At 48.7% G+C, this 16,701-nt stretch overlaps 4 protein-coding genes across 4 annotated transcripts; 1 reads left to right on the plus strand and 3 right to left on the minus strand.

Annotated features, from left to right (window-relative positions):
- Positions 1-56: 56 nt before the first annotated feature.
- Positions 57-2,608, plus strand: PHATRDRAFT_48279 (predicted protein; the record flags this gene model as incomplete). Its single annotated transcript, XM_002182553.1, has 1 exon — positions 57-2,608. The coding sequence occupies one exon, from the start codon at positions 57-59 to the stop codon at positions 2,574-2,576; it is 2,520 nt and encodes an 839-aa protein (XP_002182589.1). The 3' UTR covers positions 2,577-2,608.
- A 48-nt stretch (positions 2,609-2,656) lies between these two features.
- On the minus strand, positions 2,657-4,175 carry PHATRDRAFT_48280 (predicted protein; the record flags this gene model as incomplete). Its single annotated transcript, XM_002182711.1, has 4 exons — positions 2,657-3,089; positions 3,172-3,766; positions 3,967-4,001; positions 4,042-4,175. 4 exons carry the CDS (start codon positions 4,173-4,175, stop codon positions 2,657-2,659), a joined length of 1,197 nt encoding a protein of 398 aa, XP_002182747.1.
- A 347-nt stretch (positions 4,176-4,522) lies between these two features.
- PHATRDRAFT_22325 (predicted protein) lies at positions 4,523-6,349 on the minus strand. The gene is made up of 2 exons (XM_002182712.1): positions 5,450-6,349; positions 4,523-5,419 (listed from the first exon to the last, which is right to left on the minus strand). Exons 1-2 carry the CDS (start codon positions 6,305-6,307, stop codon positions 4,538-4,540), a joined length of 1,740 nt encoding a protein of 579 aa, XP_002182748.1. The 5' UTR covers positions 6,308-6,349; the 3' UTR covers positions 4,523-4,537.
- Positions 6,350-8,625: 2,276 nt separating this feature from the next.
- Positions 8,626-14,895, minus strand: PHATRDRAFT_48282 (predicted protein; the record flags this gene model as incomplete). The annotated part of the gene is made up of 4 exons (XM_002182713.1): positions 8,626-9,911; positions 10,686-12,704; positions 13,101-13,874; positions 14,271-14,895. The coding sequence occupies 4 exons, from the start codon at positions 14,893-14,895 to the stop codon at positions 8,626-8,628; spliced, it is 4,704 nt and encodes a 1,567-aa protein (XP_002182749.1).
- Between the last annotated feature and the right edge of the window lie 1,806 nt (positions 14,896-16,701).

Here is a 16,701-nt window from a genome sequence, read left to right on the forward strand (position 1 = left end):
GCACCGTTGCAATTCTTTTCGATTTGACAGACTGACCAAGCCTATCATTCTCTACCATGCCGGCATTTTCGAGCAAGTTCGGTTCGGCAGCACGTCCTTTGCCCGTGCGCCGACGAACTATGGGCTCCGGTAGTCGACGCAAATGGACTTCTGCGTCACCAACCTGCTGGATCGGCATGACAATGTTTTGCTTGGTGGTTGCCTATGTGGCTGTTGTTGTTGTTGTGACACGCAATCACATCGTAGGAGAAGATAAATCCTACCATGAAGACAGTCCTTTGGCTGCACACGCGCCGGAAGCCCCATTGAAGTCGTCCCGGAAAAACCGACTCGACTCTGTCCAAGACACGGGGAGGAAAGAGCAGCAAATCGAAACGCTAGCAGAAAAGACCAAAAGGAATCCCTTTCGGCGACAACACCTAGAAAATCCCTTCGGACACGGCGTAGCACCGGACGTCTTGCTTCCAAAAGACGAAGGAGACGGGACTGACGCCGAACCAAACCATCTCGCCGCAAAGATAGACCCGCCTCCGGAGACACATCCTTCACCAGACTTTATTTTGAAAGCATTTCTAGAGCCCTCGAGTCTGGACGAGTGGACTCGCAAGCCGTTGCCTATCCGATCGCAAGCAAAGCAACATAATTTGCGAGAAATATCGTATCCGCGATTGAATTCTTGTTCGAAATTGATACAACAATGGCCGGTTGATGACACTCCCGCAGACATTGATCCCTTTCTACCTTGGATCCACGACGTTTTTCCGACTCATGATGGAGCATATGTACAGTTTGTGGCACAAAACAAACGTCGCTGCAAGACGGGTCACAAGGAAAAAGATATTATGGCTCACATGCAGCCACAAGTTGCACTCTTTCAGCACGTTCCCATCAAGCGCCTCTCCAAGGATGATGGTACCGCTTCCGAAACACGATACCGTTTGTCGAGCCACGAAGAGGCTGACCCCGATGGCGTCGTCACACGTTTCATTTGTCGATTCAAACCAAGTATGGAAGAAACACTCTCCGAATTCAATTTCGACTACGATTGGACGGCTCTGAGGAAACGGTACAAGAACACCTTTTCCGAAGACGACGGCGGCATCAAATCAATTCACACATCACAACTCCTTTTTCGCTGTCCTATTCCAAAGGCATTACAAAACGACATTCGTCTGGGTCGATCGGTCGATCCGAAAACCGACTGGACCAAGTACTTTGTGGATCTGATTCCTATACGTACACCTCCTCGGTATGGACCGCCCAAGCAGTTCTTGCAGCCCCAGTACAAAGACTTTTTGGACAATAATGTTACGGCACGATTCGATCCAGAACACGAGTGGGGATCACAGCACATTTTGCCCGCCATCAAGGATTCTGGGCGCTGGGAAAACATTCCAATTTGCCAACCGTCTCTTATGACATACGAAAACCAAAAGGCCGACGAAGACTTATCTGCCTTGATCCTATCCACAACACACGCTATTGAGCCTGTCAAAAAGCACCGTTTAGTTTCCTGTATTTGGGCTTCTGCGGGATATACAACGCGTGGAAACCGATTTGCCATAAATGATGGGCAGCGACGATTGTTGGAATGGATTTCCTACAACAAAGTGATCGGATTCGACCACTTTTATCTGTATGACAACTCGGGGGCTTTCAGCAATGATACTTCACTGAAAAGTGTAGCAGATCTTTTTCCAGACGACGTCACCTACATCCCTTGGCCGTCACAAATATGTAACAATAATCCCAACAACGTTGACAGCGTCGGCGAACGCTCTTCCCAGTACGCAGCGGAGTCTTCTTGCCGGCTGCGGTTTGGTCCCCACGTCGACTGGATTGGCCAGTTTGATATCGATGAATATCTGATTCCCATGGGAAAGCATTCCGACGTCTTATCTTTGTTGAAAGAGTTGGAAGCCGAAGATACGCGCATTGTTTCTTTCGGCTCTTGGCGCGCGTGGCCTCGACGCGCGTTTATTGACGAGATTGTGGAAATTAATGACCCAGAGATATGCTGGCACAACGAACCTTGCTTTCACTTACAGATTCCTCTGAAACATACTATGCTTCAAGCCTATAATTGCGATCGACAACCGCCCGGTCAAAAGAAAGAAGTGATGCCTGCTGAGAAACAGTTGTACCGTCCTGACTATGTCCTGCAGCATTTTATACACTACTCAGCCGTCACGACTTTGTCAGAAAAAAATGAGAGCGAATATGTAAAAGAGGGGATGGTATGGAAGCCTCGTGGTTTTCCCGATCCTCGGCAGCGCTTCGGGGACGAACTATCCGAAGCACTTATGATCCATACCAAGGCAGTTGCAATTCAAGATACATCGGGTTGGCAACGCATGTGTCATGTCGACAACTTGAAGCTTCCGAGAAGAAAGCAAGGACTTTGTCGTCTTGGACTACCTTGGCCGAAAGATCCTGCAATGGCGGCACAGAATGGAACGAAAGAAGGCTGGGCCTTTAATTGCTACGTGAACGAAAAGGTCGAAGCACAGCTGATACCGAAGCTCGAGGAATCCATGAGACAGAGAGCTCCGCATTTCTTTGATCTAAGACAATAACAGCGTCAATATGGTCTGTTATTAACACTGATATTGAATTTATCTAAGACAACGGAAGGCTGTACGAACGATTCCCCCGCTTAAGCGTCTATATTTTTCATCTTTCCAGTAGTTGGATCTCGGATGAAAGTTCCGGATGGGCTTGATCGCGAAGACCATGGTTTGACTACACTAGCCGCCTCGGATGCAGGTATGGGTTCCGGTTTAGGCGATGCGGCGGGCATGTCTTCGTTCCACATACTGTACATATTTCCTACCAAGTCCTCTTCCTCCGCAGCATTGTCTGCGGCGTCAACATCATCACCAGTCTCCATGCTGTCATCAGAATCATTGGCGTAGTCGTAGCCACTCTTCAAAAAATCCAAGACGCATTGCTCAGCTTCCGACTCGCTCTGGTCCTCATTGCCACACAGATCCACAATGGCTTGCTCGTGATCCTCGACGACGGTTGTTCCCCTCGCAAGCTTTAGAGATAGGGATTCATTTTCCGGTCGAGATGCGACTAGTCCTTTACTGAAAAAAACAAGGAAACGAGAGAGTCTTTGAGCGTACGGATCGTATTTTTCCACCGTCCTTGACGCAATCGCACACTTACATCGTCTCGATTCCGAGACCGGAGACATCCATTTTTTGATCACCAGTGACCGCCGTGACCCCTATAAGGACGTCTCCCACTGCGATTCCAGCTTTAGCGGCATTCCCATCCGGAACGACTTTGCTGACGAATACGTGTCGTCCTTCGCCGAGGCTTTCTTCTACCGTGCAACCAAGGGGTCTGTGGGGTGATATTTGCAATTCGAAGAATTCTGCGTCGACAAAGTAGGACTCCGCGGACTTTGTCACAATCGTCGCACTCGTGTCATCGTCGGAAAGAGCTTTCGCCAATTTGAGCGTCATTGCGCGGTGAGACGAGAGGTGACTGTGGGATCCCTTCTTTTGTGCGAACCGACGACGACTCGTGCACTGAGAAAGCGGAGACGCTTGCATACCGAAACCAACACATCCCAGTGCATTCGCTGTCAGCACCAGCAAAAGAGACAGGATTGCCCAAAACACAAAGGACAACATCCGCGACGCAACATGCATATTCCCCGTACGGACGGTCGGCGACGAGTTTGTACAGTTTGAGAGTCCTTCCGGTGAGTATGGCGCAATGTTACTAGAACGGATAGCAGATGGCGGCGGAACTTCTAAAGAAATGCCAAAAGTGAAAGCCAGATCCAAAACGAAGAGAAAGTGAGCAAAGAACTACGTTGCCTACGTCACGCTCTTCCTGGAAACGCATGAAGGCCAGACACCTGACCTATCTACGTATTTGGATTGGTCTTTACATGTCGTCACTATATCCAGCTTAAACCATCTGACACATGATCCCCTTCGACAAGCCTACGTTGTCCACGCTGCACATCCGAGAAAACCCCACATCTACAATTACATTAATTTACAGTCAATTCGCACTTTCTACCGCTGGCCGTAGCGACTCCATTGCAATGAATACAGGAATTGAATGTCCGTAATATGGGAGGTCATGCCGCCTGGCGTAAAAGGGTCGCCAATGGAGAACTTGCCAAAGGATCGGGAGGAGCGGCCCTTAGACATCGTCCTCGATTTGGTCGAAAGGGTAAAGACATCGAACTGAATCGCAAGGGAAATATAAAAGGTGGAAATCCGAAAAGGAAAAAGCGGAAAGCTGACGGAAATGCCACGCGGCCGAGATCGCAACAGATATTTATAGCGGACACCGAGCATGCCTCGCAGACAGTTCGAAACGGAATCGTTAAAACGCTGTTGCTTTGTCTTTCAGCATTGCTTGTTTTTCTTTGGTACCGCCGGCCTCAAAATGCAACACATACGGAACAAACATAAGGCTAATGTTGTCACGGAAACTCAGTTTTACAATACAGTAGTAATGGTAGAAGATACCGATACGCATTCGTAGAGTTTGTAGAGAAGAACTTTTTTTAAGGGTATTCTTCTACTGCTTTGGTCGACTTATGAGCGGGCACAATCCCTTGCTCTCGGGCTAGACTAGCGAACCAGCCATTCTCTTTGCACAGCAATTCCTCTGGATGACCCGTTTCCACAATCCTCCCTTTTTCCATAACCACTACTCGATTCACATTCAATGAGCGAACCACACCTAGTCGGTGTGTCACCATCACCATACTCTTTGAGCGCTCCATCGCTCGCAGCAAGGCTTCAACCACCGCCCTTTCAGATTGGGAATCTAAGGCGGCTGTCGGTTCGTCCAACAAAAGTACTTCGGGATGCCGAATCAAGGCACGTGCGATAGCAACCCGTTGACGCTGACCGCCGGAAAGGGAACGTCCACCATCTCCCACCCTTGTATCAAGTGAAAGGTTTAAATCATTCCCCGGCTGCACTGGGAGACCAGCAAGCTCCAACGATTTGGATGTCCTCTCCCGATAAGCATCACTGTAGCATTGCTCACCAGTCTTCGGATCAACGGCGTCCTTTTCAATACCGTACAAGATATTCTCCATTAGACTCATAGGAAACAGACTCGGCTCTTGTGAAACGATGGAGACCTTGGAGGCAATATCCTTCCTTGACATTTCCGTCAGAAGAGTTCTTTCCAGTTGAATCGAACCAAAAGTTGGATCGTAGAACCTGAGTATAGCGCGGAGCATGGAAGACTTTCCACTTCCACTTCGACCAACGATTGCAACTCGGTCGCCTTCGTCGATTTTTAGGTCGATACAGTCCAGCGCGGGTAAGTCCATTGCACTGTACTTTAGTGTCATGTTGTGAATGTTGATAATTGGCGTCAATTCTGAGCCATTTAAATGTTTTACAGAATGATCGACGGAGGGCAACGCCAGCTTCATTGGCGGATCTCGTACAGAAGGTACTCTTCGAATCAAATCAAATACAGAGGTACTCGCCCCGATCGCGCCTTGAATTTTTGCCCATTGATCACCGACTTCATTGGATGACTCGAGCACAAAATTGGTGTAGAACATAAAGGTCGTCAATTGAGCAGCGGGTAAGCCTCCTGTTCGACCAATACTCCAACAAGCAAAAAGTAGGAGTACTTGCAAAATTCCTTGCAAAGTGTCTGAGACAAATTTGTGCGTTCCGTATCCCCATGCTTGCGTTTCTTCAAGATCTAACGCTTTGCTCTGCGCCGTCTCGTACTTATTTGACTCAACGGCCACTCCGTCAAAGGCACGAATCGTTTCCGACATGGAGAACGAAGTCTCCGCCACGGCAGTCGCGTCCGCAAAGGTGTCCTGAACACGCTGCGCCAACACACGATTGAAAGCACCATAGATAGCCGAGAGCCAGGCAACGAGACCAATTCCAGCAAAAGTCCAAAGAGACAACTTTGGAGAAATTCTGATGAGGTACGCACTCCCAAAGATAAATTGTGCCAACTGACGACAGACGACGTTGACATGATAAGATATCACCATTCCAATCTTGTTTACATCGCTATTCAGACGGCTGAGTAAATATCCGGTCTCATTGGAGTCAAAGAAAGCAGCTTCCTGCAATAGAAGACTACGATGTAGCTTGACCCGAATATTGTAGTTCGCTCGACTTCCCGCGATCCAAAATAAGCTTCCTCGACAACCAGTGAACAACGCACCCAGTGTACTCGAAACGACAAGCCCGGTCAAAGCTTGGAATACCTTTGCCCTTGTACCGTCTAATGTTGCAACAAGCTGGATGCATATGGCGTAGTAATGCGGGATAACACTTGTCATGAGCGCTCCCAGTATGAGAAAGAAAAATGACGGAGTCACAATTGAAGCGGTATAGTCTGCTAGAGTTGCCAAGTTTCGGCGTTGCTCGTTCAAGTTCGACAGGGTCTTGAGCCATCCTGATGATCCATTCTTAGATTTAGTACTACCCAATCGTTGACGGCATTTTCGTATTAGTTTTCGCCGTCGATTTTCTTTAAAAAGCTTCAAGACGTAGTGAGCAAAAAAGGTGACACTTGCAGTCAATGGTTTCGTCGAAGGACAGATCTCGTTTGGATCGTAGTATCCTAATCCAAACGAAATTCTCGGCCCAGCTTCTTCTACTAAAAGATGAGAGTGGAGCCTTACAGTGCCGCTTGATCCACGATCAATTGTAAATGGCGGAGAGGAATTTTTTTTCAAAGGACGTGTAGTCAACTTTCCAATGTAAGCCATGTCCCCGGACGGCGACAGCGCCAAAATCAAAAACCAAGGAATAGCATATCGGAGACGAAAGTTGATTGTGAATAAGATACGATGGTTTTTCTGTAGCATTTTAGAGTCGATCGTGTTCGTTGTCGAGATAAAGCGAAAGAGCAACTTCGGAATTCGGTGGCCTGCTATTCGAGTACTAATTGCTAGCCCCTTTAGCTCTGCAGCTCCTCAGATACCCTCCAAATATATTTTCTTTCACCCGGTACTTCAAAGTAACGAAACGGCCCTGGGACTCGTAGATAGAAATGAAAGAACTGATTCAGCTTCCAGTCACCATCGATTGCATGCTCCGCATATAATTTTATTGGAAGGGGCGTGTGGGATTTTTCGGAGGAAACCACGACCATTGAAAAAGCGAGCTCCCGTCTCAGATGCAATCCACCGGCTGTGACTGACACAATCATCGACATGAATACGACTCACCTTTGTTGGTCTCACCTCATGAAGTGACATGACCAGACCAGCTGATTGGTGGAATTCCACGAAAAACCGGAGAATGGCTGTATCTACTGTCTAACCCATAGGGCGAGAGTCGTATAAACATACAGTGCTGAACTAAATTGGATCCAAAAACTATTCATAAGTACTTCTTCTGGGATCACTATCCAACGTCTAAGTAACTTCTCTGGGATCACTATCCGATGTCTAAGTAGCGGAAGCCATTGGTATCTCGTCCGGAGCTTGACTTCTCGCTGCGATTCACAAGAAATTTGACGAGAGGAACATTGGTACTGCCGAGAAATGTGCCGCCAAGAACACGAGTGACAACACAGAGCAGCTACATTTGGGAGCCGGGCATTTGGTCAAACTTCCTGGCTTTGCTGAGTATACGCCACCGGCCTTGAAGGCGCTTATGGAGACCACCTCGTCCGTAGCCGTATACCTTAACTCCATTCATGACATAGAGACTGGAAAAGGCAACGGTCACGAGTCCGAGACTGAGACCGAGTAAGACGTACACCGCATTTGACGGTTGGAGTCAAGAGTGGACTCAAGTCATAAGAAACTCGAGTAAAGTCAATAGATCTTGAATTGTGCAGCAAACTCAACGGCTCCGCACGGGATGAATGGATGGAGCAATCACTTAAATAATCTTACAGTTAAAAAATACCCCACTTTAACGTTCAATTTGATTCAATTTGGTGGTTAACTGTAAATTCAGTTGCTGAATGCGGCATTTTTCGGACTGAACTACCTTAGGACTGATGGAGAAATCCTTTTGCCAGCACACTCTGGTGCCCAACTACTGACTACAACATTTCACCAATATTCTTTGCAATCATCACCTGCATTCTCCAACACGTGTTGATGTTTACAGTGTCGTCCGCCACGGACGACACTGTAAACATCATGTTCTGACAGTTGGCAGTAGTTCTGCTTGTCTAGCAAAAGGCAGGATTGATTGTCTTGTTGATACCGGTATACGTGTCCGAACAACTAACCCCTTTTCCCCGTATCATTCCTATCAACGCGTGCCCTGCAGGAGTTCTTGCATGCATTCTTGTACATATTGCCTACTCCTCCCGCATCAACTTCTCACAACAGACACTTGCATGCGGGGCTCAAACGTCGCGATGCCCGTGGAAACACAAATGTAGCAAGAACACCAAGGCTAGAAGAACCAATCATCGTTATTATTCTGCTCTAGTAGTAGTAAGTTTTGTTACATCGACAACTATGAAAAGGTAACAGATTAAAAAGAATTTATTCGTTACAATACATTACTGCTAAGCTGTGATTTCTGTTAGACATTTCATAGAGATAATATGTATAAGATGTATAATATAGGGGAAGTAACCGTAATACCGTCGAGGTATTTCGAGCCGCCAAAGTCCAGATGTTGGTGGTTAACCACTGGACATGACCCGGTTTCCGATTCCCGTTTTTGACACGGCAACGAATGTTGTATTGCCATAAGTCACGGAGTGCCAATCATTGTCGTTGGCACTGCCTTGAGTCGTCCACGTGATCCCGTCAGGACTTGTCATGACCCGGTTGCCAATACTGGTACTCGCAACGGCAACGAATATCCCATCCCCATAAGTCACGCTGCGCCAATCAATGTCTGGGGCGCTTGTTTGAGTCGTCCATGTGATCCCGTCGGGACTTGTCATGACCCGGTCGCCAGTGCCGGTTGCCGCAACAGCAACAAACGTCCCGTCGCCGTACGTGACGGCAGACCACCAATTGTCTGCAGCGCTGGTTTGAATCGTCCACTGGATGCCATCGGGACTCGTCATGACTCGGTTCCCAATGCCGGTACTCGCTACAGCGACGAACGTCCCCTCGGCATACGTTACACTTCGCCACTCATTGTCTACGGCGTTCCCTCTGAGTGTCCAAGTTGTGCCGTCACGACTCGTCATGATACGGTTGCCAATACCAGATGCCGCAACCGCGACGAATATTCCATTGCCGTACGCCACTGCAGTCCAGTTATTGTCCGCAGCACTCGGTCGACTAGCCCACGCGATGCCGTCTGGACTGGTCATGACCCGGTTGCCAAGACCCGTGCTGGCAACAGCGACGAATATCCCATCACCGTACGTCAGACCGTTCCAGTCGTTATCTGCTGCACTCGCTCGTATCGTCCACGTGGTACCATAGGGACTTGTCATGACCCGGTCGCCGATGCCGGTTGCCGCAACTGCGACAAATGTCCCGTTGCCATATATCACCGCAGTCCAGTTATTATTTGCGGCACTGGATTGTATCGTCCATGCTTCTCCCGGAGTAGCTGTAGTTGGGACACCAGTAGTAATTTGGGTCGTACTTGGCAGAGCGCTTGGAGATGAACTCGGTGTGGTCGACGGAACGCGACTCGGCTCTCGAGCAGGCGATCGGCTTGGTGTGGTTGATGGCGGGGAGACAGGCCCATAACTAGGTGTTGAGCTAGGTCCTTCGCTTGGCCTTATGGACGACTCAGGTCTGGAGCTTGGAGACAAAGACGGCACGGTAGACGGACTACGACTTTGCGCGACAAGGGGAGAGGCGCTCGGCTCTTCTGACAACTGCAACGACGGAGAGTTACTTGGTGTTGTTGATGGGGTAGGACTCCGCTCGAAAGCAGGTGATCGGCTTGGGGTGGTCGATGGCAGGGAAAATGGGAATAAACTAGGAGTCAAGCTAGGACCTGTGCTTGGAGTCAAGCTTGACCCGCGACTGAAACTCGGAGACGAGGATGGTATGACAGACGGTGTCCGACTCTGCTTATCAAGCGGTGAACCGCTGGGCTGCCCTACTATTGAGGACGGAATTATGCTGGGCATCGTGACTGGCTGTACAGACGGCACGACTGAAGGTGGCACCGATATATCCGTTGGCTCGGCGCTCAGCATCGGAACCGAGCTTGGTTGCAGTGATTGGGTCGTCCCTGGGGAGACAGTCGGACCCTGCGGTGCCTGCACAGACTCATCAGGAAGAGGCGATCCTGCGTCTGATCTTACTTCGATCAGTGATATCATGGCATTCTGAATCGGACTGGCAAAGGCTAAAACAAAATCACCTGCACTACTGGCGCTGAATTCTTGCGTCAGTAAAAGAGCCGAATTGCAACCGCCGGCAGCTTCAAAGACGTCCAAATTCGTGGCGAAGCTTTCGCCGTTTACGGTTATAGTCATGGTACGGGAGCTACTCGCAGCACAAAAGTAGACCTCCGCGAAACCAAGGGTGACAGCGTATGTGTTGCCGGCCACGAAGCCAGGGATGGTAAAAGTAAAGGTGTTCCCCCATCGATGGCGCTGGAATGTTGCGTCCCCATACGCTCCGGCTCCGGAGATTGCTGACGGAGTAGGATCCTGGTAAGTCTTGCTTGCCGGCCCCCCAGCTGATATGTAAGGGAGGTCTAGCGATGATCCTGTTCGAAGGGAGAAGACTGGCGGCCCTGCGGCTGTTGTCGGTGGTAGACTTGCCAACGCTGCAACTGGCGCGGGGCTCACACTTGGTGCCAAGCTCGGTGGCCTAAAGGGGGATGGGGCCTCTACCTCCGATAAGGTCAATCGGTCATCTATTTGCCAGAGTTGAGCGGGTCCCTCAGTGCATTCCAATTGAACCAACCTCGCGCCAGTCGCCATGGAGGATTCAAAAATGCTCAAGCATTTGTTGGAATGTGAAGCCTTGAGTTCCTGGCCACTCCCAGATCCCGTGACGGTCCATAGTTGATGAGGAACGTCGTCACAAGGCTCTTGTACAATATTTTCTCCCTCACTTATCGATCCTTGAGTAACAGTCAAGCATTTCTGGGAATGGAAGGCGACAATACGGTAGAGCCCTCCTTCCACAAATTGGAACTCAAATTGCTGGTTAGCGTTCTCATTGCACGTCCATTGAGTAGCTTGGGCCCCATTCTCAAAGCTGTTGCTGGCAATATTTACGCACAGACCACTAAAGTCCGCAGACTCGATAGGAAAGATGAGCGACGGCTCTGGCACCGGACCGTCTGGTGCGTCAACTACAATCGTCTTTCCAACACTTGGAACACCATCTGCATTCATGGCGAACAAGAAGTATGTTCCAGGTACAGTCACATTGTAGTTGTCCGGAGCAATCAATTGAAAGGAATTATTGTCGCCACCTACAATCGTGAGTGGTATGCGCCGCTGGTCGTTGTTCACAGAGTGAGTAACAGCGGAAATCCGCATAAGCACAAAGTTGTGGCTACCGCTCCTGTCCACCGATACAGTAATCGTCTCACCGGGGACTATCCGAGACGGTGAAGACTCTATGACAGGCCGGGTCTTAAGGGAACCATCTCCATTGAGCAAGTAGGGTGGTGTAAGAATCTCAGCGTCTTGATGATTTGTAGGACAATTTCCGCAAAGGCCGCCACCTGCTGCCCATACGCGACCATCTTTCATCAATATTGCTACACTGTGGTAGGTTCGCGGTATCTTCATTTCCGCCAAAGTCGTAAACTGGCCTGTGATAGGACTCCAAATCTCGGCAGCAAAGACAGCTTCTCTGTCTGTGAAGAGAAATACTCGCGTTTGACCGCCAACAACAATCACCTCTCCCGAGGGAAGACCCACGCTATTAGCCAGTGTCCTTGCGAAGGCCATGTCACCGACCCTCTCAACAGTCTCAGACCCTTCTCCAGCGTTGATATCAATAACGTGGGCCAGCTTTGTTCCTTCGTTATCACCATACTCATAATTGGGAGCGCCTCCGACGGTGAAAATTTTGCCAATATCAAACATGACCGCATTGCCGTTCATAGCGTCGTTGTCGTTGCCACGGAGAAGAGAGTCGGATATTTCTCCTTCGCCAGCAATATCGATCCAGTGCATTCTTTGCGACGGTCCGGCATGAAATACTTTACCGTTGGGAGCAGTGAAGAGCCACATGTGGTTGTCCGACCGAAAGATACCACCACGGTCGTTTGTTAGCAAGGTGGAGCTTCCGGGAATGAGAATGTTAGTCTTCAAAACCCACCCACCGCTTGGACTCCATACCTCGCCTCCCCTGTTGCCCCTTCGTCCACCACTCCATGACCCTCCGAGAGTAAAGACCGATCCATCCCCTAGCACAGTCATCGAATGGTAGCCCCGAGGAATATTCATAGGTGGTCCTCTGTACCAGTTATTAGCGGAGGGGTCGAAAAATGTAACGGACGCTGCACTAGACCCTCCGGTAATCATAATTCGACCGTCGCCTAACGTAGCAGTCCCGGGGCAAAACATATCGTGATTCGTGTTTGTGATTTCTCCCTCAGTACTCTCATTGGTGGAAGGATCGAAAATGGAAATGAAAGTTTTTCCGACACTACGGGCATAGTCGGTCCTACTCCACGCGGACCAAGCCAGAATTCTTCCGTCGTCCAGATTTGCAGCAGCTACAGCTACCAGAGACATGGCGTACTCACCTTCCCACGGATTTGGCTCCGGAGCTACGGTAGGTTCTGCACTTGAACTCGGTACAAAGCCAGGAGCTGGAGAAAAGGATGGTGACAATGTCCCCGCCAAATGAATCTCGACGAACGAAACCATTGCGTTGTCGACAAGGCTGGAAAAAGCAACGACAAATGCACCATCACTATTTGCTGCAAAATCTTCCCTCAGCACGAGAGCAGTATTACACGCACCAGTGGTAGCAACCACATCCAAGTCGGCCTCCAAAACCTCGTCGTTTACAGTAATGGTCATAATACGCTGACCTTCGTCACAAAAGAAGATCTCAGCAAAGCCGAGTGATATGGTATACATCTCGCCGCCACTGAGTCCAGGGATAGTAATCACGAACGTTTCTCCCCATCGGTGACTCCTGAATGTCTCCTCTCCGTAACTTCCAGCTTCGAAAATCTGAGCCCCAGGTTTGGAATAGACACCAACGGCACCACCAGAGATATATTCAAGGTCTTGATCAGTTCCAGTATTGAGATAGAACAGCGGTGGCCCCGGTGAAACACCTACGGCTTGCGAAGGTCGCCGCGAGGGTGACCTGGATCCGCGTAAGGCAGGCATACTACTTGGAACGTCAATTGGTTGAATTGTCGGAGCAGGGGGGCCCTTTCCCGCTCCCGCTCTCGTTGGCTCAAAGCTCACACTGGGACTCGGGCTTGGAGCTGCTGACGTTGAAGGCTTCAGCGTCTCCACTACAAACAAGCCGTCAGCGACACTCCAGCGCTGATCGAGGCCTTCATTGCAGGCTTTCTGAACAAGCTTCGCACCCGAAGCAATCGAAGCTCCGAAAATACTCAAGCATTTGGCACTGTGGAGAACGCGAAGTTGCAGGTATGCGCTATCGCCAACAACGTACCAAAGGGTGTTGTTTGTACACGGTAGTTGAATGATATTGGCGCTCTCAGTCACATCGAAGTCGGCGACACCCAAACACTTTTGTGAATGAGAGGCCACAACTTGAAACTGACCCTCCCCAACAATCAAGAATTGATATTCCTGACTGGCACCTCCGTTGCAAGACGCCTGGATAGCCTGAGCACCATCCATTTCACTGCCGTCAATTATATCAACGCAGAGACCACTCAATCCCTCTGATACAATGGTGGAGACATCTATTGCTCGCGCAATCCTGGGCTCGGTGCTGAGCTTTGGCGAAGCCGTAGGTACATCCGCTAGCATTCGGGCTTGTATACCCTTTGCTCCAACATGTTGTATCTGAATGAATGAAACAATTGGGTTGTGAATCGTACTTGAAAAATCGATGACAAAGTCTCCTCTGCTATTGGCCTCGAACGACTTGGTCAGAATCAAAGCAGCATGGCACCCACCAGCGGCATTGTATACATCCAAGTCATGCGCAAAGCTTCTGCCATTGACTGCTATATCCATAATTCGCTTTCCGTCTTCACATTGCGGGGCCCAAATCTCGGCGAAACCCATTGTTACGTCGTACGTATCGCCCGCAACGAACCCTGGTATCGTAAATACAAAGGAAGGCCCAGTGCGATGACGGTTAAATGTGTCTTGCCCATAGCTACCGCATCCCGAATATGTTGCGCCGTTGGTTTCTGTCTCCGTCCAGGATGAATTCGTACTAAGAAACTGGTTGTCGTGGGGCGTTCCCGTACTGAGATAGAATCCGGATTGAGACTTTCCCACAGAATTGCCGCGTTTAGAAAGTTGCTGTAGTCCGTCATGTTGCTCGGACACACTCTTAACTTGCCACTTGACGCTGGGACTGTCGCAAAACCATTGCACCATAAAGGCCCCTGATGTGGAACGCGAACTGACATCGACGCTCAAACAATAACCAGAGTGTTGCAAGATCAATGCCCCATCACGTTGTTTCCACAGCGTACTGGGATTGTTGTCGACACAAGACAGTTGCACTACCTCAGCTCCAGGTGCTAAAGCCCCATCAGCCACGCCAAGGCACTTGTTGGAGTGCGAGGCTCGAATTCGATGAAAACCGCTGTCTGTACCGGGAGCAGGAATGAAGTCGAAGACTTGATGCTTGTTTCCGTCATTACAATCCCCTTGAAATATGGAGGCCCCGTCGTCTTGGCTCGCTCCAGCCACCTCCACGCAGAGCGAGAGTTCTGACACAATTTGACGTTGCGGCGTTGTCTGCGCAAAAAGAGGAACTGTCAAGACCAGCAAGCAAAGAACACTGGTCAGAGAAGCGTGATGTCTGCGAGTGGTCGATGCAAACATTCCCATTCTGTCGTTTGCTTTCTTTTCTATCAAACTCCAACTTGGTTCACTCCATTCCCTTTCTTTTTAGGAATATACGGTCGTTTTACAATCCTTTGCCAACGTAACGGTTGTTGCGAACTGAACAAACTTCTTGTGTTTTATGACTGTATGCAACACTGTCTGTTGCAACGCACAGAATGAGCAAAACAGGAGACTTCGGAAAGTGGTTTTCGCTTACCGATGGCATAATTCAAGATTGGGATTGGCTCGTGCTTCCAATGAGGCTTTCCTTTAAAAAAACTGTGGCATAGCTCCTAAAACAATCAACGACCTGAAAGACTCTGCCCTTTGCCTTGGAATCTAGACATCCGAGCAGGAAAAGGTATGCCAATCGTGAATAACTGTGAACTAGGAAAATTATGCTCGATTGCCCGTGCATAATGATGCGAAGGTTGAGTGCTTAAGTGTTTGACAAAGAGAATTCTGAAACTCACGAGATTATTGTGAAAAAATTTAACAAATTAAAATATGCCTTGTATAATACTGAAATCTCGATTAAAAGTAGTAGATTCGAACGTCTGTCAAATGTGACTGAATAGAACGAATTCCTACCGATATCATTCCAGAATGGCGATTCGATATTGATCCTTGTACTCGGGCAATATAAAACCGTTCCAAATTGGTAAATAAATATAATGAGGGGCTAAACCTATCATCAACACGGTTTACGTGTCATCTAAGTGTAAGTCTTGGCTGAGGGAATCCCTAACTGGAGGGAGAACCCAGAGCACTTCTTTCATTCAAAAATCTAAATTATCTGCCCAAAACCTCCTCATAAGTAATCCCTCTGATTTCACAGTACGACATAAAATTGATCCCTCTTAGGCAGGCTGCCTTTAATGCGGTGTTTTGTCCTTAAACACCGCATTGAACCGCATTAAAGGTTTTGAACTCACCGCATTAAAAGTACTTATTTAACTCTATTTTATCGTGATTTACGTAGAGTCAGTAGAAAAGAAAACTCTTAACTCTAACCCGCTTTACTGCTCATTTCAATCAAAACACTGTTAGAACATAGCTAATCTATCCTGTGCAATACCCTGTGCTCTGCCTTTAGCAAGAAGAGCTAAAGAAAGCATTTACATCACAAATGCCAACGCAATTATGATATTTCAGACATGTCATGAGCTTGAGTATGGATTAAAGGTCATTGCATGTTCTCCTAGCAGCTCTTGTGTGACCACTGTTTTTTGCGAGTTCTGTGTTGTGTTCGGACGTGAAGAGTCAGTCGGAGACAAGAGGGCTTGGACTGTGAAGGTCAAGCATTTCTCGACTTTTCGTGCGGATGGCTACAGGCGTCACCTACAATTGCAGCGTGCAGAAACTTGGAAAAAATACAAGGGCCTGCTTAGTAAAGCCGAGAAAGAAGCCTTTTTCTTGCAGGCCAATGTGCCTTTTGCCAGCACCATGAATGCCCATATGGAAGTCGAACGGCCACTTTGTTTTCATTTTAATTTGGCAATTGTTGAAGTCATTATTGGCAATCTCCTTTTCCATCCTGATGATATTGCTGGAACAACACAAAGCCGTGCTATGCTGCTTTTCAAGAAGCTTGAGGAGGCCAAATCTGAAAATCATTTGCCGGTCGACAGATTTACGAGGTTGTGGTAAAAACCAAGAAGAGGTTCCAGCTTCTTGTCAAATTTGTCGCCTGTGGTGTATCATTCAGAGCAGTGTCGCGTCTCATGACTTGCACTCAGGAAGAGTCGGGCATGTCAGTGTATGGTGGCTGCAGTGATGTATTGGCGTCAAACTATACCCAAATTGTCT

This window comes from Phaeodactylum tricornutum, chromosome 16 (assembly GCF_000150955.2).
Source record: "Phaeodactylum tricornutum CCAP 1055/1 chromosome 16, whole genome shotgun sequence".
Taxonomy (NCBI): domain Eukaryota; phylum Bacillariophyta; class Bacillariophyceae; order Surirellales; family Neidiaceae; genus Phaeodactylum; species Phaeodactylum tricornutum.